The sequence below is a fragment of the Salmo trutta genome, chromosome 8 (genome assembly GCF_901001165.1).
Source record: "Salmo trutta chromosome 8, fSalTru1.1, whole genome shotgun sequence".
NCBI lineage: Eukaryota > Metazoa > Chordata > Actinopteri > Salmoniformes > Salmonidae > Salmo > Salmo trutta.
The window spans coordinates 39,963,531-39,987,234 of record NC_042964.1 but is presented as its reverse complement, the minus strand read 5'-3'; the positions used below and the strand labels follow the sequence as shown (position 1 = coordinate 39,987,234).

Sequence of the window (23,704 nt, the reverse complement as noted above, 5' to 3'; positions counted from 1 at the left end):
GTTAATAGAAATTGCTGACAAAATTCTTCAAGCAAACATTATGCTTACTACAACTTCCCTCAGAGAGTTCGAGTTGAAAGGAAGAAATACTGTGCTTAAAAATGAAGGTCACACAAGAAGCTGTTTAAACGTTTCACAATAGGCATGTTAATTTCTATAACACTTCAATAAATACTTTTTCAAATATATATATATATATATATATATATATATATATATATATATATATATATATAGTACCAGTCAAAAGTTTGGACACACCTACTCATTCAAGGATTTTTCAATATTTTCACTATTTTCTACATTGTAGGATAATAGTGAAGACATCAAAACTATGAAATAACACATATGGAATCATGTAGTAAACAAAAATGTGTTAAACAAATCAAAATAGATTTTACATTTGAGATTCTTCAAAGTAGCCACCCTTTGCCTTGATGACACCTAAGCACACTCTTGACATTCTCCAAACCAGCTTCATGAGGTAGTATCCTATAATGCATTTCAATTAACAGTTGTGCCTTGTTAAAAGTTCATTTATGGAATTTCTTTCCTTCTTAATGCTTTTGAGCCAATCAGTTGTGTTGTCACAAGGTAGGGGGGTATACAGAAGATAGCCCTATTTGGTAAAAGACCGAGTTCATCTTATGGCAAGAACAACTGAAATAGGCAAAGAGAAATTACAATCCATCATTATTTTAAGACATGAAGGTCAGTCAATGCAGAAAATGTCAAGAACTTTGAACGTTTCTTCAAGTGCAGTCACGAAAACCATCAAGCGCTATGATGAAAATGTCTCTCATGAGGACCGCCACAGGAAAGGAAGACCCAGAGTTACCTCTGCTGCAGAGGATAAGTTAATTAGAGTTACCAGCCTCAGAAATTGCAGCCCAAATAAATGTTTCACAGAGTTCAAGAAACAGACACATCTCAACATCAACTGTTCAGACTGCATAAATCAGGCCAAATTGCTGCAAAGAAACCACTACTAAAGGACACCAATAAGAAGAAGACACTTGCTTGCGCCAAGAAACACGAGCAATGGACATCAGACCGGTGGAAAACTGTCCTTTGGTCTGATGAGTCCAAATTTGAGATTTTTGGTTCCAACCACCAAAAATGGTTTCAAGGCACATTTAACCAGCATGGCTACCACAGCATTCTGCAGCGATACGCCATCCCATCTGGTTTGCGCTTAGTGGGACTATCATTTGTTTTCAACAGGACTATGACCCAGCACACCTCCAGGCTGTGTAAGACCTATTTGAACAAGAAGGAGAGTGATGGAATGCTGCATCAGATGACCTGGCCTCCACAATCACCCGACCTCAACCCAAATGAGATGTTTTGGGATGGTTGGACCGCAGAGTGAAGGAAAAGCAGCAAACAAGTGCTCAGCATATGTGGGAACTACTTCAAGACTGTTGGAAAAGCATTCCAGGTGAAGCTGGTTGAGAGAATGCCAAGAGTGTGAAAACCTGTCATCAAGGCAAAGGGTAGCTACTTTGAAGAATCTCAAATATATTTTGATTTGTTTAACCCTTTTTTGGTTACTACATGATTCCATGTGTTATTTCATAGTTGTGATGTCTTCACTCTTATTCTACAATGTAGAAAATAAAGAAAAACCCTTCATTGAGTAGGTGTGTCCAAACTTTTGACTGGTACTGTATATATGACTCAACTTAGTTGCATTCTTTACGTAAGGCAATGTATCATTGGTGAAAGTTAAACAGCTACTCCCAGAAATGACCATTGACTACAAAAATGAATATCCCTGTATATACGTACATCAATACAATGACTAGGAATAGGTTATATTGCTCATGGATTCTTTATTTGGTATAAACCAACAATATGCACATTTATAGATGATATTGATCGTGAATATCAAGTATTCTTAATAAGGCCCTTGGAAATACAGCCAATAAAACAAATTTACATCCAACCTCATAAAATATGATTAAATTGCATTTGTTTCATTGTTGTTTTGGATGAGGCCTAAACATGGCCAGATTAGAAGTAGTGCAGCGTATACGGACTCCATGTGCAATATGCAATAGTGAATAAAACAGTGGGTGTCTTATCGTTAGATTAGAAGCATGGCAGTTTTGCAGGTTTAGCTAACGAACACAACGGACACAGTGCGCTAAAGGACAGTATAACACATGGTCACTGGAGCCACCAAATCATGAACTCATCTCTGTTCCTGTGTTGCAATGATATCTGTCTCTCACCATAACCCTGGTACTAACATACATTATGTGTCCTCGCATGTCAGCTCCCAGCATAGGAAGCTGGGATATTAACCTGTATTGATTTCAATCAGAACAGTTGAATTGGGCTGCTGGTGTGGTAGGTTTAGTGGCACAGGCTAAATACATGAGCAGTACTAGATTTCTGTCGACGGGTCGCATTTCACAGATTCCTAGATATGCGACAAAAGCTTCTTTCTCATATTCCAAGCCTTGTGGCCTCCTAACATGCGTTCTGTATCTTACACCATTATCTCCGGCTAGTCTGATGTTTGAGTAGTAGTCAGGGCAGACACCCCTTCCTCCGGCAATACACCTCGCAGTATCCCACGACATGGTTGTCGTTGTTACTCTGGCAGTTTGAGTGTCTCTGAAACAGAGGGCCCCCTGCGGGGAGGCCCCCGAGCGGAACCCTGGAGAGTGAAAGACCAGGAGGCACCCCCCTTGAGCTCAGTCTGCAGTTTGATAGTGGCAGAGGGGGACATGAGGGTGGTGGTGAAGGGGGGTGTGGTTGGCAGTAGGGAGGGGCTCTAGATGTTGGTCTCCCTCTGCATGGCGTCCTCATCTTTGGGGTCTACCATGTCCTCCAAGGCCTGGGCGTCCCCGTCTGTCTCCTTTTGGTCCTGGTCCCGGTCAGGGTCTTCGGTTTCAGTCCGTTTGTACATCTCCTCCTGCTTGCGCTCCTTAGCCAGGAGTCTGTAGTTGATGAAGTTTCCGATGAACAGCCAAATACTGGCCATGATCACCACAGCCCCACAGCAGAAATACATGTACTTGTAGTTTTTGGTGATGTCCACCAGTTTACCTGGAAATAAGAACATAGACAGGGTAAATGTTATTCCATTTTCAAAACATTTTTTTTTTGGAGTGATGAAGGTCTGTCATATCGCTATTTTCGGTATTTCCAAATATGCCTTTATCAGTTTCTTCATGTCTACTGATCTTTAACGAGGACATTATCTCAAATAAATGAAGCATTTTGTCAAGGACCAATAATCACAGAATTAACTTTCCATTTGTTGTTATTGTAATTAGACAAATAAGCACATTTTATAAGAATGCCAAAATGAAATATTGCTTTTCCACTCTAAATCAGCAAACTCTATAACCAAGGTCAAACCAAGTGAATGATTACTAAGCAATAGCACTCCTTAAAACAATAACTAAGTGACTTTAATTTATTCCTTTGGCATATCTGCTTAAAAAGTAAGCAATGTCTCACAACTGAATTAAGTACTAATGAGTTGAGAGATCAGTGACATACCTGCCAGAGGTGGACCAATGAGGACAGGGCAGCACTCCACAATGGTGGTGAGCCCCACAGCGCTGGAGAACCTCTGAGCCCCCACCAGGTCCATCAGGGTCTCAAACAGCACCGAGCTGACCATGCCGAAGGCAAAGCCAAAGAACACGGCGTACACCACCAGGCCTGTGTAGCTCTCAACCAGGGGGCAGAGGATGTGGCACACCCCGTTGTAGAGCACGGCGAAGCTGAAGAAGTACTGGATCCTGGGCCGGATCCACTTGGAGTTGGCCAGGAGCCCCATGGAGGGCCGGGCAAACATGTCCACGAAGGCCAGGATGGAGAGCAGGAAGGCGGCCGAGTACTCGTCCACGCCTATGTCCTTGGCGTAGGCCGTCAGGAAGACTATTGGCGAGAAAAAGCCCAAGAACATGATGACGTTGCCCGACAGGTAGATGAGGAAACCGCGGTGCTTGAAAAGCGACAGGTCAATGAACTTGTTGACAGTTCCCAAACAAGTGGTCGTCTCCTTCTTCTTGGTGGCAGCTTTGGCAACGACCAACTCCTCATCCTTCTTGATCTTGCCCAGCGGTGGCCCCAGGGGCCTCATCAGGGAGCCAGCCACACAGCAATTGAGCAGTATGCCCCCCAGGATGAGGAAGCTGCCCCTCCAGCCGAAGGAGTTGAACAGGTACTGGTTGAAAGGGGCTAGGCTGCTCAGGAATACTGGGCTACCGGCCATGGCTATTCCGTTAGCGATGGGACGCTTCTTATAGAAGTACTTGCCAATCATAGTCAGTGCTGGCTGAAGGTTAAAGGCTAGGCCCAGGCCTTTGTGAGGAGAGAGGATAATATGATTTAGAATTAAAAAGATCATACATTTCTAACAAGATAATTATCTGATAAGATAATTCAGGCATATATGACAGTGAGCATGAAGTACACATTCGGAATAATATACATTTTCTTCAAGTAGCCAGACTGTGGTCATTAAATGATTTGACAAATCAAGCTTAACTGTACTCTTGTAATGCATCTATAGTCTTTTACTATGATCTTTGTGAAACACAGAATGGAAAACTCCAAATCAGTTTTTTCAACCAGCCACTTAAGGAGTTTGACACTATAATCAAATTAACTCTGAATGAGTTGAAATGGATTTCATCGGAATTACCTCCTATAAGACCGATGCAAACATAAAGCTCCACCACGCTGTTGCAGAAGGAAGCAGATATCAACCCGATAGAAGACAGTACTCCACCCATGATCATGACAGGTCTGCAGCCATATGTGTTTACCAGTACACTGCTTATGGGACCTGGAAGAGAAACAAATGAGATACTAAAAACATGGTCTTTCATCCAACCCAAACATTCAGCCTGTAATAGACTAGGGTAATCATGTAGTGATTACTTAACGATTTAAGCTTGTTAGCGTTGAAAGACAGCGTGAAACTTCCCGGCTCTGGAAATAGAAGTACTGTAACAAGACCTTGTTGATACTGGTAAACAATGTACAACATCGTGTTGTGTGTTCTGCATGTATTCTTAAGGGGATGAGGGCTGCATTGAGAGATCAGTAACAAACAGGCATGGGTATAACACATCATTATCTTAGTAGTCAAACAAACAAATGGCCTTATTGCCAATAAGTACAGAGCACATTGACAAAACATCTGTTATTTTCCAGCTTTGCTACATATGTATCAGAGATCCCATCACGACAAGCAATAAATGTACTGTTGGACCAACAAGACCAATGACACAGAGCGCAGGTGAGGTCTTGGACATAACTCAGGACCTAGACAATTAACCATTGGGTGCCTGTCAGCCTTGGACAGGCTGCACTGAGAGCTGAGGGCCAAACTAATAGAGTGTTAGTCAAACGGAATGAGTCAGAATCGATTAGGTCCGTCAAGCATCATCGACATGCTGAGTGAAGACATTGAACTGAGCTCTAGTTGGACACGCAATGGGTCTCTCCGTTTCATAAGCTTTCAAAGCACAGCTGCCATGCTAATGCAAAACAGAGACCCAATGTGGCAACCAGTTATCTTATGAAATGGATAATAGAAACTGACTGTATGAATACACACTGTATGGGCATAGATAGGTTTCATATGTGACAGCGAGAGAACGCTGGTTAACGTAAATGGACTCCTTTGAATTGGAGCATCACCAGATGTATTTGCTGAAAGTGCACTGCAATGCAGTGTTTCATATCTGAAAAGAGGGGGAATCATGAACTATGATACACACACACCTTGAAGTGAGCTGAAGACCTTGGCTCCATGGCCCATTTGTCCCTCAGCAATTCACAATTTTCCTTGAGTAACAGTAAGCACTTGATATTGGTAGTAAACGCACAGATGAGTTGTGTGGGCCGACCAGCATCACGCTACTATGCCACAATGCACATTCCATTTCCTTGTTACCTTCAATAAGGGCTTGCCACACAACTTCTTCTTAGAGGCATACAACACAAGACAACAGGCAGGAAGTGAATCTTAGCAGATTGTGGTTTTAGTGGGTCAACCCGTGTTATTGAACCCTCTCTATGGTCATTGATAGTACATCAATCTGAAAGGTTCAAACAATTCCTTTTAAATTGTGTCCTTGTCAAATTTCTAAAAGTTGTTGTTGAGGGAAACTTTATCCTTTGTATTTCTAAAGTCCTGTTGTGTTTGAACCTCTGGTCTCCATTACTTGATAGGGTGAGGAATGACTCTGCTTCTATGGCATGTCACAATGTCCCCTTTCATGACAGACGTTAAACAAAAGGAAGAGTAAATTGAATAAGAAACGATAAGAGTAATGAAAGATTTTTCCCTTTTTTGAATAATGCCCCTATTAGCAAGCAGAAGATGTGCCGTATCTGTGTCGGACTCGGGGAGCGGTGCTATTTAAAAAGCAGGTTGGGGAAGAAGTCGCCTGACTTCATTTTCTCTGCGTGAATATTTTTTCAACCTTGAGGAGAGGAGCCCTCCTCATTTGCATACAGAGCACTTATCAGCATTCTCCTGAGTCTGGTGGTGAAACCTGGATAGGCCAAGTGGAGGGAGACCTTGAGGGTTCATATTAGCTCCTTTTAAAAAGGAATTCATAAGTGAAGTTTAATTGCTGCAATAGCTGGACACACTTTCCAGGTTACCAAAAGCAAATTAGGAGTTTGTTTTGACAGTAACTTTAAGGACAAAAAAATGTGACTACTATTGACATTCAACATGCCATCTTTGAACATACTGTATCTCAGCCCCTACCAACATGCTTGGGCTCATTAATAAAACATTTTATTGAAGCATGATCAGATACCATAACTTAATGTTGCTTGTGTCTAGACTTGAGGCAAAATATGGGCTCAATCATGGAAACAAATACCTACAAAAGGATGGGTACACCTGTCATTTACCCTTCCAGCTGTGATTTATTTCACAGGACCTAAAAGCTAGTTTGACAGCAGAAAGATGGAAGTTTGTGTAACACATTTTTCTCCCACTCCCTGATTTGTGAGGTTGGAAAAGAAAAGGTTGATAAACCGTCAAGATAGCTGACTATGCAGGAAACTGATGTTTGCAATCCATCATACTATTAATGTCTCTCTCATTACAGAATAAAGCGCTGATATATGAAGCTTAGAGTTGTTTTCCAGAGCAGTCGTACAAGGACGCAAACATGAGTTCTATCAGTGGTTGATCGACTAATAACATAGCTTAGCTAGCCATATTTCTTCTGGACAGTTCAGTTAGCATTGAGGCTAATGTGCCTGGCTGTGAGAGAGCTCTGCTGTGCTGACTGTCAACAGAGGAAGGTACTGTATGTAGCCATGCTGCCTAGCCTAGTGAAGGTCAACTCTCCCTCTCTCTGTGTGGATTAGTGACATTGATCCAACACTGACACACACACAGCCTCCATATTAGCACGTCACTGCAGAGCGACACTCAGCCAGGCTAGAAGGGAGGGACGGGAGAACAGGACATCTGCAGTAGGCGTCCATATAGATGATGCAATAGTGTGCAATATTTCACAATATTTCCCTTTGGGCTCTTTTCTGCACCCATCATCATCATTACTTATCATTCATCTCAGTGTCTGTGTTACACCCTGGGTTATAGAGACAAACATCCAGGAAGATATGAAATAGTTGCCTTCACTTCCAGTTGTTGCGCATTTGTGGTCGTATCTAATATGTGTGTGAGGCCGTTCATCATAAAAATAGGTTGGCTGCTGTTTGAAATCAGCAAGAGCCACACATTGGCATATCCTGATGTTTGAGGATATGGCAAGCATTTCCAGTTTGTTTGCTCTGTGATTGCGTCCAATCAGCATCATAAGTGGCACTGCTCTCTTATCAGTTAGGGAGTCTGCCTGATGACTGCCCTGGAGAATTCAGTAAGTGTCTGACCTCTGAACCCGTGGTGGAGGTGCCAGTTGCGTCAACAGCACAGACGGCAGGCAGTGTGAAAACAACAGGTGTGTTGTAAAAGAGCCACGAGTCTCCTTTCTCTTCCAAGAGGATAAACACCCTCAATATGCAGCTCTCTGGTGGGGGTAAATATTTGGTGATGCGTGATTTGTTTTTCCGCCATGTTATTCCAGAGAGCAGCATATACCGCACTGGCTGTCCGTTGCTTGTAGAAATAAAGAATGCATTAAACACTGAAAGGACAATTGCTTTATCAGCCTACAGCTGGTGCAAACACATAGGACAAGAGAGCAGGTGTTTAATGAATAGCTGATGAAGCTCTGTTCTCCCCTTTTGCTCAGAGATCAATATGAATGAATTACACTAAACATTTTAATGAGGGACAAGTGCCTTGTACAGGCTTGTCACATATAGAGGATGGTATTGGGTGTCCTTGGCTCTCTATGGCCAATTGGCCACCGTCATCACAACAACGGTCTAGGATACAACAAACCCTGTTGACAGCAACAATTAGAAATGACTGGATAGGAAGGCATCCGCTAACAGATGGCCAGCGTGGCATTGCCAAGCAAGGTGCCTACTGGCTAACCAAGTGAGGGGTAAAGTCATGCTGAGAAGGAGAACGTGATGCATTACTACTACAAAACGCGTATGACTAGTCACAGAAACTATGTGTTCTTCTTGAATGTCAATTTAAATATGGTCACAGGTTCTCATAGGAGACACACAATCAGATCATTACAGGTACCTTGCCGCATACTTAGGGCCTGAGTTTTCCCTGGACAGGTCACATGGTGAAGATAAACTCGGGGCACTACATATACAGAAACCCAACTATTCTTAACAAATCAGACAAACGACTGCATAAAGAGACTACCTGGACACCAACTTAATGTCTTGGTCTTACCGCCTGCGTACATGACGGCCAGCATGATGGAGGAGATCCATGCTATCTGGCTGTAGGAGCAATCGAAGATCTTCTGGATGTCCTTGAAGTAGACGGTGATGGCCTTGGGGAAGGCGTAGGAGAAGCCGATAGAGATGAAGGATCCCAGCACCACGGCCCAGCCCCAGCCCCCGTCCGGAGGGGTCACTGCTGGGGGGCCTGCGGCAGGGGGTGGCATCTCTGGCCCGGCTGGCTCTCAGCGCTCACTGTTTACTGGAGGGGGAAAGAGGAAGAGGAAAGAGAGGGTCAGTACAGGGGAAATATGAAGAGGAAAGAGAGGGTCAGTACAGGGGAAAGAGGAAGAGGAAAGAGAGGGTCAGTACAGGGGAAAGAGGAAGAGGAAAGAGAGGGTCAGTACAGGGGAAATATGAAGAGGAAAGAGAGGGTCAGTACAGGGGAAAGAGGAAGAGGAAAGAGAGGGTCAGTACAGGGGAAAGAGGAAGAGGAAAGAGAGGGTCAGTACAGGGGAAAGAGGAAGAGGAAAGAGAGGGTCAGTACAGGGGAAATATGAAGAGGAAAGAGAGGGTCAGTACAGGGGAGATATGAAGAGGAAAGAGAGGGTCAGTACAGGGGAAATATGAAGAGGAAAGAGAGGGTCAGTACAGGGGAAATATGAAGAGGAAAGAGAGGGTCAGTACAGGGGAAATATGAAGAGGAAAGAGAGGGTCAGTACAGGGGAAATATGAAGAGGAAAGAGAGGGTCAGTACAGGGGAAATATGAAGAGGAAAGAGAGGGTCAGTACAGGGGAGATATGAAGGGGAAAGAGAGGGTCAGTACAGGGGAAATATGAAGAGGAAAGAGAGGGTCAGTACAGGGGAAATATGAAGAGGAAAGAGAGGGTCAGTACAGGGGAAATATGAAGAGGAAAGAGAGGGTCAGTACAGGGGAAATATGAAGAGGAAAGAGAGGGTCAGTACAGGGGAGATATGAAGGGGAAAGAGAGGGTCAGTACAGGGGAAATATGAAGAGGAAAGAGAGGGTCAGTACAGGGGAAATATGAAGAGGAAAGAGAGGGTCAGTACAGGGGAGATATGAAGGGGAAAGAGAGGGTCAGTACAGGGGAGATATGAAGGGGAAAGAGAGGGTCAGTACTAGAGGTCGACCGATTATGATTTTTCGATACCGATACCGATTATTGGGGGGCCCCAAAAAAAGCCGCTGCCGATTAAATCGGCCAATTTTTGGGGGTTTGTAATAATGACAATTACAACAATACTGAATGAACACTTATTTTAACTTAATATAATATATGAATAAAATCAATTTAGCCTCAAATAAATAATGAAACATGTTCAATTTGGTTTAAATAATGCAAAAATGTTGGAGAAGAAAGTAAATGTGAAATATACTGCTCAAAAAAATAAAGGTAACACTTAAACAACACAATGTAACTCCAAGTCAATCACACGTCTGTGAAATCAAACTGTCCACTTAGGAAGCAACACTGATTGACAATACATTTCACATGCTGTTGTGCAAATGGAATAGACAACAGGTGGAAATTATAGGCAATTAGCAAGACACCCACAATAAAGGAGTGGTTCTGCGGGTGGTAACCACAGACCACTTCTCAGTTCCTATGCTTCCTGGCTGATGTTTTGGTCACTTTTGAATGCTGGCGGTGCTTTCACTCTAGTGGTAGCATGAGACGGAGTCTACAACCCACACAAGTGGCTCAGGTAGTGCAGCTCATCCAGGATGGCACATCAATGCGAGCTGTGGCAAGAAGGTTTGCTGTGTCTGTCAGCGTAGTGTCCAGAGCATGGAGGCGCTACCAGGAGACAGGCCAGTACATCAGGAGACATGGAGGAGGCCGTAGGAGGGCAACAACCCAGCAGCAGGACCGTTACCTGCGCCTTTGTGCAAGGAGGAACAGGAGGAGCACTGCCAGTGCCCTGCAAAATGACCTCCAGCAGGCCACAAATGTGCATGTGTCTGCTCAAACGGTCAGAAACAGACTCCATGAGGGTGGTATGAGGGCCCGACGTCCACAGGTGGGGGTTGTGCTTACAGCCCAACACCGTGCAGGACGTTTGGCATTTGCCAGAGAACACCAAGATTGGCAAATTCGCCACTGGCGCCCTGTGCTCTTCACAGATGAAAGCAGGTTCACACTGAGCACGTGACAGACGTGAGTCTGGAGACGCAGTGGAGAACGTTCTGCTGCCTGCAACATCCTCCAGCATGACCGGTTTGGCGGTGGGTCAGTCATGGTGTAGGGTGGCATTTCTTTGGGGGGCCGCACAGCCCTCCATGTGCTCGCCAGAGGTAGCCTGACTGCCATTAGGTACCGAGATGAGATCCTCAGACCCCTTGTGAGACCATATGCTGGTGCGGTTGGCCCTGGGTTCCTCCTAATGCAAGACAATGCTAGACCTCATGTGGCTGGAGTGTGTCAGCAGTTCCTGCAAGAGGAAGGCATTGATGCTATGGACTGGCCCGCCCGTTCCCCAGACCTGAATCCAATTGAGCACATCTGGGACATCATGTCTCGCTCCATCCACCAACGCCACGTTGCACCACAGACTGTCCAGAAGTTCGCGGATGCTTTAGTCCAGGTCTGGGAGGAGATCCCTCAGGAGACCATCCGTCACCTCATCAGGAGCATGCCCAGGCGTTGTAAGGAGGTCATACAGGCATGTGGAGGCCACACACACTAATGAGCCTCATTTTGACTTGTTTTAAGGACATTACATCAAAGTTGGATCAGCCTGTAGTGTGGTTTTCCACTTTAATTTTGAGTGTGACTCCAAAATCCAGACCTCCATGGGTTGATAAATTGGATTTCCATTGATTATTTTTGTGTGATTTTGTTGTCAGCACATTCAACTATGTAAAGAAAAAAGTATTTAATAAGATTATTTCATTCATTCAGATCTAGGATGTGTTATTTTAGTGTTCCCTTTATTTTTTTGAGCAGTGTATGTGCCATGTAAAAAAGCTAACATTTATGTTCCTTGCTCAGAACATGAGAGCATATGAAAGCTGGTGGTTCCTTTTAACATGAGTCTTCAATATTCCCAGGTAAGAAGTTTTAGGTTGTAGTTATTATAGGAATTATAGGACTATTTCTCTCTATACGATTTGTATTTCATATACTTTTGACTATTGGATGTTCTTATAGGCACTTTAGTATTGCCAGTGTAACAGTATAGCTTCCGTCCCTCTCCTCGCTCCTACCTGGGCTCGAACCAGGAACACATCGACGACAGCCACCCTCGAAGCAGCGTTACCCATGCGGAGCAAGGGGAACAGCTACTCCAAGTCTCAGAGCGAGTGACGTTTGAAACGCTATTAGCGCGCACCCCGCTAACTAGCTAGCCATTTCACATCGGTTACACCAGCCTAATCTCGGGAGTTGATAGGCTTGAAGTCATAAACAGCACAATGCTTGAAGCATTGAGAAGAGCTGCTGGCAAACGCACGAAAGTGCTGTTTGAATGAATGCTTACGAGCCTGCTGGTGCCTACCATCGCTCAGTCAGACTGCTCTATCAAATCATAGACTTAATTATAACATAATAACACACAGAAATATGAGCCTTTGGTCATTAAAAATGGCCGAATACGGAAACTATCATTTCGAAAACAAAACGTTTATTCTTTCAGTGAAATACGGAACCGTTCCGTATTTTATTTAACGGATGGCATCCCTAAGTCTAAATATTGCTGTTACATTGTACAACCTTCAGTACAGGGGAAATATGAAGAGGAAAGAGAAACCGTTGAAAAGCTCTCTTGGTAGGGGAGCTGGACAATAATGACGATAATGACGTCTCCATTCCTTCTAAGATTAATTTCTGTACTGTAAACTTAGGCTTGAAAAACAAATAAAAAATGTAAGATATAAAAAAAAATCTAATTAAAAAAGCTCTCATATGTGGACTACTTGTGGACTATTCTCTCCAACATTAGGTGGACCACTTATGTGGACCATTAGGCACAATATTCAGAGGTTAAAGGTTGTTTGGAGACAATTGTAGCTAACACCAATACCACATTGACAATGGCATGTTTTAAGTGTATGCCCTACTGTTTCTCACCGGTTGAGGCCATGTCCCTTTTGTCATTTAAACTCTTGACTGTTGGGTCATAAGACCAAATCTCAGCTCCAGAATGCACGTGAGCGCACACACTAACAGAGTTAATCACCCTTGTCACAAGGTTGAGTTTCTACCTGAAACCAGACCAGCCCTCGCCCCACCCACTTTTCACCTTGAGGGTAGCCCCCTGGCGTGACAGGGGAGAGGTGTACGGGCAGCAGTGACCAAGATCACTTGTCTTTATTGACAAAGCAAACATGTCTCTGATCGTATATAAACACATACACACTTTCTAAATTGTTCAAGAGATATCATGGGTAAGAGGCAGCTGCTTAGTTCCAGGCACACAATCTACAACACCTGATGAGTGATGTTAATATGTGCCTTGGTGATCCAATGAGCTTAATCAACAACAACAACAATATTGTATAAATTCTATAATTCTGATCTCACATACGTTGACATGACACAACGAACCACTGGCTTATGAAGGCATTTCAACATCACAAGTAAAAGCTTATTCAAATGGGATTATCGTAGTTTAGCAAAACATGCTCAGCCATACTCTAGAGATGATAAAGCTTAACAGGGGTATGGCATGGCTTTGATTAGGGGGGTTAGAAGATTGAAGGTAGACACATAGTGTGCTACGGGTCGCCTTTAGACCTAACTCTACTCAAAATAAGAATTTGTTCTTAACTGACTTGCCTAGTTAAACAAAGGTAAAATTACAACAATAAAAAATTACAAAAAAAATCAAGGTAAAGTGTTGAGGAAAGTGGTTGAAGTTCCAACCAAATCAGAAGGGCACAAAAACACTAAAACTACATTTACATTTACATTTAAGTCATTTAGCAGACGCTCTTATCCAGAGCGACTTACAAACTAGAACCTTCCATTTCAATCTCAAGAGTGGCTGTAAAACAGGGTCCATGACAACAACAGGGTGCACTGAAGTCAGTGGCATCAATTAATTATATCGTCTCTGTCTCTCATCAAGACGTGGCCAGATCAGATTGCACTGCTGTGGAGCCTCATTCATATTCCGCCCTGTCTCAGCTGTCAACGGCAGGCAATTAGCTAAACTAGTCGCCATGTGCTGTGATTGGTTGACCTCTCAGAAGGAAAAAGGAAAACGTGAATGAAGACAGTTACTCAAATCAAATCAAACTTTGTCACATGTCCCGAATACAACAAGTGTATACTTTCCCGTGAAATGCTTACTTACAAGCCCTTAACCAACAGTGCAGTTCAAGAAGAAGAAAATATTTACCAAGTAGACTAAAATAAAAAGTAACACAATAAGAATAACATTAACGAGGCTATATACAGGGGGCACCGGTACCGAGTCAGTGTGAGGGGGTACAGGCTTGTTGAGGTAATCTGTACATGCAGGTGGGGGCGAAGTGACTATGCATAGATAACAAACAAACAGTGAGTAGCAGCAGTGTACAAAAGGGAGGGGGGGGGGGGGGGGGGTGTCAATGTAAATTGTCCGGTGGCGATATTATGAATTCTTCAGCAGTCTTATGGCTTGGGGGTAGAAGCTGTTGAGGAACCTTTTGGTCCTAGACTTGGCGCTCTGGTACCGCTTGCCGTGCGGTAGCAGAGAAAACAGTCTATAACTTGGGTGACTGGAGTCTCTGACAATTTTATGGCTTTCCTCTGACACCGCCTATTATATAGGTCCTGGATGGCCCCAGTGATGCACTACCCTGTGTGGCGCCTTACGGTCAGATGCCAAGCAGTTGCCATACCAGACGGTGACGCAACCGGTCAGGATCCTCTCGATGGTGCAGCTGTAGAACCTTTTGAGAATCTGGGGGCCCTTGCCAAATCTTTTCAGTCTCCTGAGGGGGAAAAGGTTTTGTCGTGCCCTCTTCACGACTGCCTTGGTATGTTTGGTGGTCCCGTGTGGCTCAGTTGGTAGAGCATGGTGTTTGCAACACCAGGGTTGTGGGTTCAAATCCCATGGGGGACCAGTACAGGAAAAAAAAATGTATGAAATGTATGCATTCACTACTGTAAGTTGCTCTGGATAAGAGCGTCTGCTAAATGACTAAAAATGTTTGGACCACGACAGTCCATTGGTGATGTGGACACTAAGGAACTTAAAACTCTTGACCTGCTCCACTACAGCCCTGTTAATGGGGGCCTGTTCGGCCCGCCTTTTCCTGTAGTCCACGATCAGCTCCTTTGTCTTGCTCACATTGAGGGAGAGGTTGTTGTCCTGGCACCACACTGACAGTTGTCTGACCTCCTACCTATAGGCCATCTCATCGTTGTCGGTGATCAGGCCTACCACTGTTGTGTCGTCAGCAAACTTAATGATGGTGTTGGAGTCGTGTTTGGCCACACAGTCGTGGGTGAACAGGGAATACAGGAGGGGACTAAGTATACACCCCTGAGGGGCCCCAGTGTTAAGGATCAGCGTGGCAGACATGTTGTTCCCTACTCTTACCACCTGGGGGCGGCCCGTCAGAAAGTCCAGGATCCAGTTGCAGAGGGAGGTGTTTAGTCCCAGAGTCTTTAGCTTAGTGTTGAGCTTCGTGGGCACTATGGTATTGAACACTGAGCTGTAGTCAATGAACAGAATTCTCACATAGGTGTTCCTTTTGTCCAGGTGAGAAAGGGCAGTGTGGAGTGTGATTGAGATTGCGTCATCTGTGGATCTGTTGGGGCGGTATGTGAATTGGAGTGGGTCTTGGGTGTCCGGGAGGATGCTGTTGATGTGAGCCGTGACCAGCCTTTCAAAGCACTTCATGGTTACCGACGTGAATGCCACGGGGCAGTAATCATTTAGGCAGGTTACCTTCGCTTCTTTGGGCACAGGGACTATGGTGGTCTGCTTGAAACATGTAGGTATTACAGACTCGGTCAGGGAGAGGTTGAAAATGTCAGTGAAGACACTTGACAGTTGGTCCACGCATGCTCAACGTCACTATAAAGACATTAAAAAGTATATTTAAATTTTATGCTAAAACTGATAGTAGTTGACATTTTTTATTTTATCAGCCGGTTTATAACTACTACACGACTTCTGACACACACACACACACACACACACACACACACACACACAACATTGTTTAGGTAAGGAATACCTCCAGCCTAGCTTTTCTAAATAAAGGCGTTGTTTCATCACGACTATGTAAACACGGTTGTTATTTAACAGACACCATGAGTATTTGTGACCTGTATTATGTGGGCTTAACGGAGGGTGAAGTGGTACAGAAAATGTATTCTTACAGGCATTCTGGGCATCTTCACGTCACTCTGTTCAGGTGCTTGACTTACTTTTTTTTTTTTTACATTTCTAACTTAAGCAACAAAAAAAATGTTAATCACTCAAATATATAATCCTCTGTGCATATTTCCATGTGTTGCTCTTTTAATTAAACTCAAGAGATTGTCTATTTTTCAAACATCCATACGGTAATAAAGTCTAATCTGATTATTGGCTGGGGTTGATAGTGGGGTTGATTGATTAAACGTGACGACAATGCATAACATGGTCTCAGGACTCATAAGCTGCTTAGGTTTATAAATCTGAATAGTATAGTGAAAATACCAAAACACACAGCGTAAGCGATGATAACAGTCACACAAAAATGTGCAGTCACGCACAAAAAACTTTCTGTGAGTAAACAAAACAAGTTTGTTTAGGCTAATTGACTTACATGAGCCTACTTGTCTTTTTCAAGAGAAGTTTATTCATTCTTTGTGCTCCACAGTAGTTTCTCCCCTCTCCCCATGATGTCATCATGTGTCCTCTGTAATGTGTCTTTCCTCTGTTTGGTGTCTCAGAATAGCAGCTGACACATAGGGATGGGCAGATGCTTGCACAGCCAGAGACAACCAAGCACAGTCCCACCCAACCAGAGGGATGTGTCCCTTCTAAGCCAATCACAAGACACTTCAGATGCCTGTCCTTGACCGTTGTTGAACTGAGAAAACAGTGTGTCTACCTTAGGTCTACATGTGCTCGAAACACTCCTGTTATCTTAAACTTCAGGGAAGGTTAAATGGACAATGGAGCCTTAGAATTAGAATGCAGAGGCAGGCAGCCAACCACTACAACAGCATTCCTCTAATTGAATTATCTCAATGACAAGCTGATCAGAGCATGTAACACAATAGTGTGTGTGTGTCTGCGTTCTGTTTCAGGTGAGCTACGTTGAGTAACCATGGAGCCTGACACAGAGAAGACGTGTAACTGAATTAACGGACACAATGCACCACCTGCAGCAACATGACTGACGTCCCATGAGCCACATGCTGAGCAGGGTTGGTGGCTTTGTGTCTCTTGGTACACCCAACAGGATTATGTGGGATAGAGTGTGCAGAGCGAAAATGAAAATGGATAGGTAACCTACTCAGAGCTATCTTGGCGCCGCGCTGACAGAACGAGTTTAGTAAATATAGAGCCACTCTGAGGCTGGTTGCGGTTTTGAGCTGTGCAATTTACAGGATAATCACCCTTTTTTTCCATTGACATTGTGTTATAATTTTGGTTTTATAAATAGCAGCTACTCCATTTGCCACGGTCATAGAGTTGAAGCAGAACAATGATTAAAAAAAAACACTTCAATTTTTCTCATATCTAGTCACTGCCTAAATGTAAAACAGGCAGTGTAGAAGTTTCTTGTTGGGCCCTTGCACAGAGGTATTAATGGCATTCAGGCATTGCTAACTAACATCACCATGCTGTACTCTGGTTTGTGTATCCACAGGCCTTCAGGCAGGTACAGGCCACTCCTGTGACAGTCTAGTCCTCAAGGAATCTTGTGTCACCTTGGGTGAAACTGACAAGAAGATTCATTAGCATCATACACTACCTGATTATGTGGTCTGAATAGCCTGTGGGAGAGGAAGACATGAGGAAGAGATGGAGAGCAAATAGATTGACCGAGAGGGAGAAAATGAGTGCTTGTAAAGGGAACTTTCCAGGTGAACAAAATGGAGAGCGGTTATTGATCACATCAATCAAAATCATGTTGATTGATTATAAGAATTCGAGGAGAACATCTCCAGAGCAGAAGCCAAAAGAAATGTGTAATCCGCCTTCTCTAAATGTCGCTGGCTCGAATACCTGAGCTGACAAAGGTGTAAAACCTGTCGATGCGCCCTTGACCAAGCACTTAACCCTAATTTGCTCCAGGGGCGCCGTACTACTATGGCTGACCCTATTAAAGCAACACATTTCCCTGTATGTGACGATTAAACATATTCCCCCCACCCCCTTTTTATTTTATCTCACAGCACCAATGTTCTCTAAACAACAGCCAGCGAGTCTTGTACAAAGTCACGACAAAAGACAGTAACTTTGCCGGCTGCTTTCCACCAGACACTGGGTGATGAATTCATACAAAGCTCATAAGGTCATCAATACAATATCAGTGTGCCCTCGGCTCAGTGTACCTCCAGTCTGACGTCCTTCACTATCAACAGATATGAGTTTAATACACAACATACAGCGAGGAGTCTAGTGACCATCAACCTGTGACACAAATGAGTGTCACAAATAGAACACTGGAAATCATGTGTATTACATAAAGAGAAATGAATAAATATGATAAGTATTGTGTTAATTACTCTTAACTGAATATTAACTTTATTCATCTGAAATATTCCCCATTACAGTGCTCTATACAACTCTGTGTTGTCTTCAGAAGCCATTTTCATTGAACATTGCCATATGTCAGACCATACTGCAGGTGCCCAGCCCCGCCCCAGTCAAAACATTTTCCTATACAACATGCTTTCCATACTTGTTGGCTTATTGGGGAGGCAGGTAGCCTAGTGGTTTGAGTGTTGGGCCAGTAACCGAAAGGTTGCTGGATTGAATCCCTGAGCTGACAAGATAAAAATCTGTCGTTCTGCCCCTGATCAAGGCAGTTAACCCACTGTTCCCCGGTAGGCCGTCATTGTAAATAAGAATTTGTTCTTAACTGACTTGCCTAGTTAAATAAAGGCTCAAATATTGGCCTCGTTGTATAATTTGCAGACATTTCCTTTTTCAAGAAGAGGCTCCAAAACGTTACTATTACCACCGTGTTCACATGTTTTCCCAAAACTCAGACTGTTTCTGGAATTCCTGATTTGTTCTTCTCAAGTAGAAAACCAAACCATTCTGGTTCAACACCCAAAACATGCTTTGGTTGAGGTCAAAGTGGCAGTGGAAAATGGTGACACAGGAATTAAAATTCCACCCAGCAGAGTATAATTTCTTAGACCCTCAGGTCTATTCACTGTATCACTACCACATAGTGAGTGCGTTTAATGATGAGCATAGAAATAGCACACCTAGAACAGATTTAACACTTCTTAGACTTGCTTTCAATGCGAATGACAGACCTATAACTCACATTTCTATGTGAATTTGGTCAGGTGGCCCAAAAAGTTACATATTTCAGTTTCAATGAAATAATGAAAGCAAACTGTTGAAACAAATGAACTCTCATTCTCTCAATACATTAATTCTAGGACTTGGCATGTCAAAAGTGTAAGCCAGGGTGGTGTTGAAGGGGCTTGTAGCCTTTTCGATAGCAGGCACCTGACCTCGAGGTCACCTTAAAGTAATATATGTACTGTAGCTAAAGTGTATTCTTACAACTAGTTCATCATTAACCACAACTGCCAACTCTCATTTCACACAAAACGATTCAATGTTGACATAAACATTCATCAAGATGGACAGTAATATACCAGAAACAGTGATCCAGTATACAGTTTCCTCTTTGAAGACCTGTATAGTAAAGACGCAACAGGAACATCAACCTGAATGATTTCTCAATAGAAGAAAGACTACTGAGAGACAATGGGGACATTGACAGCCAGAGTAGACATACCCTGCCCAGCAGTCAGGGGTCTTTCCATGAAAATAATCAAAAGGTGTTTGATACCTTATTATTGCAGTTTCTGCTTTCTATGGCAACACACCCAGAAAGTAGTCTTACATGAACAACTGGTAATGGCAAAGCACACAATAAGTCTATCTATCACATTTAGGGCTATAAGGAGACATTTTGAGCAACAATATACCTGTTAATATAATGGCATTACAAGAGTAAATACCAAGTTACTACACAGGTATGAGAACAACTTGGTGTAAAGTGTTACCAGATACCTTTACCTACAGTTTCTCTTAACCCATTACCGAGCTGATTTTGTTCAAATGCATGGGTGGTGGCTTATCTACCATCTACCAGTTAAAGACCAATGGAACGGTTCCAAAAGTTAACTCCACCTACCTGGCGAGCTGGTGAGCTAAATCAATTGCACCTGCTGACTACGCACAAACACCGCTCAAGGCCTTCCATGATAATTAAAGGTACTTACTTAGCAGCTGAAGACATGTCTAATAAGTAGTCTAAGTGGGTGTGGTTAAGTGCCAACCCTGCCCTCCTGGCGCACAGGGCGAGCTAAATCAAGTGGTGATTTCTGTCTAGGCAGAGTGTCATGGCCCCTGGAGCAACATCCAGTGCTGCCAGTGCCAAGAACCAACCTGTTAATCCAATATCCAATATTTGCTGCAGCGTCAACGCCTAAGTAATGGTATGGGAAAACATTACATATTACACCACACATTTTAAGTGTAAAGTTTTAGTAGTTTGATAACGGTGTGTAGATGATTCTTCTAAATTCTTCTACAACAAACACTTTTGAATTAGCTTACATTGATTTGAGGGACATTTAATCCAAGTATTTGTTTGAGAGGGGGTCAAAGGGGACCACTGAGTAAGTGTTAGGCTACGTGAACGCCAAACAGGACATTCATAACTGGAGAAAAAGCAGAATCAAACTGGGCTCTGACCGAACATGAACTGTCTCTTACAACTTCTTTTGATAAGCTACGGCTGTAGAGGACTGCTCAACCACTCACAGGGGATTAGAGTCTGAGCTCCACTTCCCTCCTTGTTTTCTACTACAGCACCATGGGACTGGAGCGCTGGACGCAGCACCTAAGCCACGTTGTTGATCAAGGGTTCTTGTGCCAGGCTAGTGACTTACTGAAGGTATGCAACCTAATACATACCTGACTCCAGTTGACATATTACAGGGTATACATCAAAGGCATTTGTATGCCAAATATTCTGTGGTGTAGGATACTGGAAATTGTTTCCTATTGAATCTTGCAAGCACTTATTAAACATCATGTATACTAGGGCTGGAAATTGCCAGAGAGCTCACGAAATATTATCACGCTATTTAAGCTGCTTATATGATATGCATTGTGATTCTCACAATTCTATATGTATTGCGATTCGATACTGCGATTTTTTTTTTATTGTGATTTGATGTTCCAAATTGTCAAACATGTGGGAGCATATTGCTCACTAAATCTGCTGCAGAGACAAGGGAGAGCATGAGAAAATGAGGTTTGATTAGTCATGGAAATAAAAGTGCTGGAAACATGTTGTTTCAATATTTAAAAATAAGATGGAGAACAAGCTTAAGGATGAACAATACCAGAGTTTTGGCGCAGGGACAGCTGACTAGTGCTAGCTAACGCTGATTAGAAAATCATTATTATGTCTATATATTTGTCCAAAACAATATTGTGAAATGTAACTCTGGATTTTTTCCCCCATCACTATTGTGTGCGCAACAATAATCATAACTACTGCTTGTAAATACTACGTCAACACCATAAACTTGTTTGGGAATTATTGTAACACATAAGGGCTAAAACCTCAGCAACTCAGCAGCCCTAAGGGATTTTCTACCCACATGCTCAGGGGGAACACTGCTTTTAGTTGACATGAAAACAGTGAACCACATTAGTGCAGAGGACAATGAATGTGGCTTGAGGGCTATGACAACTGTCCAGTATTTAGGATCGAGTCAGAAGTCATATTACCCTAATCACACCAGTGAATGACGGGCTGCTGACGATGGCTGGCTGGTCACTGCTTGTTTTAGTCCAGATTACAAACCCTTTCCCCTGTGAGTTGGCTGTCTATAAAACCATCCAATTCCATCTCCAGATGGAGATGGATGGTGAGGCTGATGACAAAGGGCTGTGGAGATGAGTCAGCTAAGCTTGAAGCTAACCATCCATGTATTATTTAGCTACATAGACTAGTGCACTAGCATGCACCATTTCTATTGGGATTTTAATGGTTCCTAGCCATCTGTCAGGTCAACTATGAAGTGGTGGCTCAACAAAGTGGAGAGGCCCCTATGTGGATTACAGTACACCAATGTTACAAAGGATTATCATGTCTGCAATGTCTACATATTACCCTGCCTTTAGTAACCCAAAGAAAGTAGTCCAGTACCAGAGACAGAACCAGCCTACGCCAGTACCAAAACTTCTCCAATAGGCCTACCTACCATAGAGCAAAGTAATGACCTGGGGAGGAACGTGAAAACCCCTCAAGTGCATTAGTAATTCATAATCAATATGTGCACATAGCCAAATCTATGGCCCATTGTTCTTTGTCTACATTTCTTTCAACAATGCAAGCCATATATTGCCCAATTTCCCATAATTCCTCGCATTACCCAAGAACCAGGCAGACTTCGCCGGTCATTTTGTAAAAAGCATGGTTGTCTCGTGCTATATATCCCCCTTTCCCTTTCCCTTTCCTATATCAAGTCAAGGTGGAAACAAGACAGGCCAAATGTGACTGGCCGGTGTTATATTTAAAGCCCACCAGTTGACCCGGAGAGTGAAACATCCTCTGCTTGGCCCAAACCTGCTTACGGAAAGACCTTCAGATCAGATCCTTAGATAATAATAGACTAGTAGGATTTAGTAACTGTGTCATCTCTCAGTGGGAAAATGGCTACTTCACATTAGGTATCGAGACGCACGCGATGAGAAGAGAGATGTACAATAGACCTACTGATTGATCAGTGATGACTCAAACTATGATGCAATACGCGCGTGTAGATCCTAATCCGTGTGGTCAGATAGTGTGCGTGTGCTGCTGATACAAACCGGATGGAACCAGCCAAATATGCATATCATAATCTACACTGGGCCTACATAAAAAAGTACTCAGAATTCTCTAGGCTACTGTAGTCTATAAGCATCATTTGCACAATTTTGGGAGTATTCTAAGAGTAACGAGGAACATGTCTGTCGGTGCCACATTGGGTTAACTCCGTGATTACGCACAATATATGTGAATTTCAAACTGAAACATAATGTAATTCAAAATCCAGCCTATTGTTTGTTTTATAAAGCATTAAGCCTACGTGGTGTAGGATATTCTTGCCCCGATGACCAAGCTGCTCTCTAAATGCCGAAGCAAAGCGTTTCATTGTAGGACAAACAAATCATCGCGAACGCACGTAAGTGTTATTCCATCACGCATAACTTTCAGGAAACGCATATTACCTTTTGCGAATATAGGCGCGGTCTATCCCCAAATGTGGTATGTGGTCCTTGGTCGCTGACCTTGTCAGTGTTGCGGGAAGATGGGGCTGTATTCTATTTGAATTCGCTTACTAGGAAGCTGAACGTGACGTAGAGCGTTGAAAGAAGGCGGCCCATCCTGCTGCTACTGTTGCTATTCTTGACCACCGGGTAGCCTAGCGCTGGAGACAAGAGACCGGCCAGAGCATCAAGTAAAACCAGCCGGCTTGCGTTGGGAGGAGAGGGGGGCGTTTGACAATTTGTTTGAGGGAGTTTCTCATTCTTTTGTTATTGAAACCTTATGTGGTTTAGCTTTCCACTGGAGAACGCTCCGCGTGTTGTGCCCCCATTCAACACTTCAAAACAAGCTCGAAGTAGGTCATCCGTTTTATCACAGGGATTCATTTAAACAGCCGTGTAATTAGA

At 43.3% G+C, this 23,704-nt stretch overlaps 1 protein-coding gene across 1 annotated transcript; it reads right to left on the bottom strand.

Moving 5' to 3' along the window:
- Positions 1-1,813: 1,813 nt before the first annotated feature.
- Positions 1,814-23,477, bottom strand: LOC115198911 (monocarboxylate transporter 2). Its single transcript, XM_029761320.1, has 5 exons — positions 23,261-23,477; positions 8,828-9,079; positions 4,673-4,816; positions 3,520-4,329; positions 1,814-3,060 (listed from the first exon to the last, which is right to left on the bottom strand). Exons 2-5 carry the CDS (start codon positions 9,042-9,044, stop codon positions 2,786-2,788), a joined length of 1,446 nt encoding a protein of 481 aa, XP_029617180.1. The 5' UTR covers positions 9,045-9,079; positions 23,261-23,477; the 3' UTR covers positions 1,814-2,785.
- Between the last annotated feature and the right edge of the window lie 227 nt (positions 23,478-23,704).

What these genes read in the sequence shown, in the direction of transcription:
- LOC115198911 (XM_029761320.1), bottom strand. Translation starts at nt 9,044, where the DNA reads ATGCCACCCCCTGCCGCAGGCCCCCCAGCAGTGACCCCTCCGGACGGG. An exon ending in GGCCGTCATGTACGCAGGCG is followed by an intron (nt 4,817 to 8,827) that starts GTAAGACCAAGA and finishes TTTCTCTTCCAG; the next exon opens with GTCCCATAAGCAGTGTACTG. An exon ending in TTGCATCGGTCTTATAGGAG is followed by an intron (nt 4,330 to 4,672) that starts GTAATTCCGATG and finishes CTCCTCACAAAG; the next exon opens with GCCTGGGCCTAGCCTTTAAC.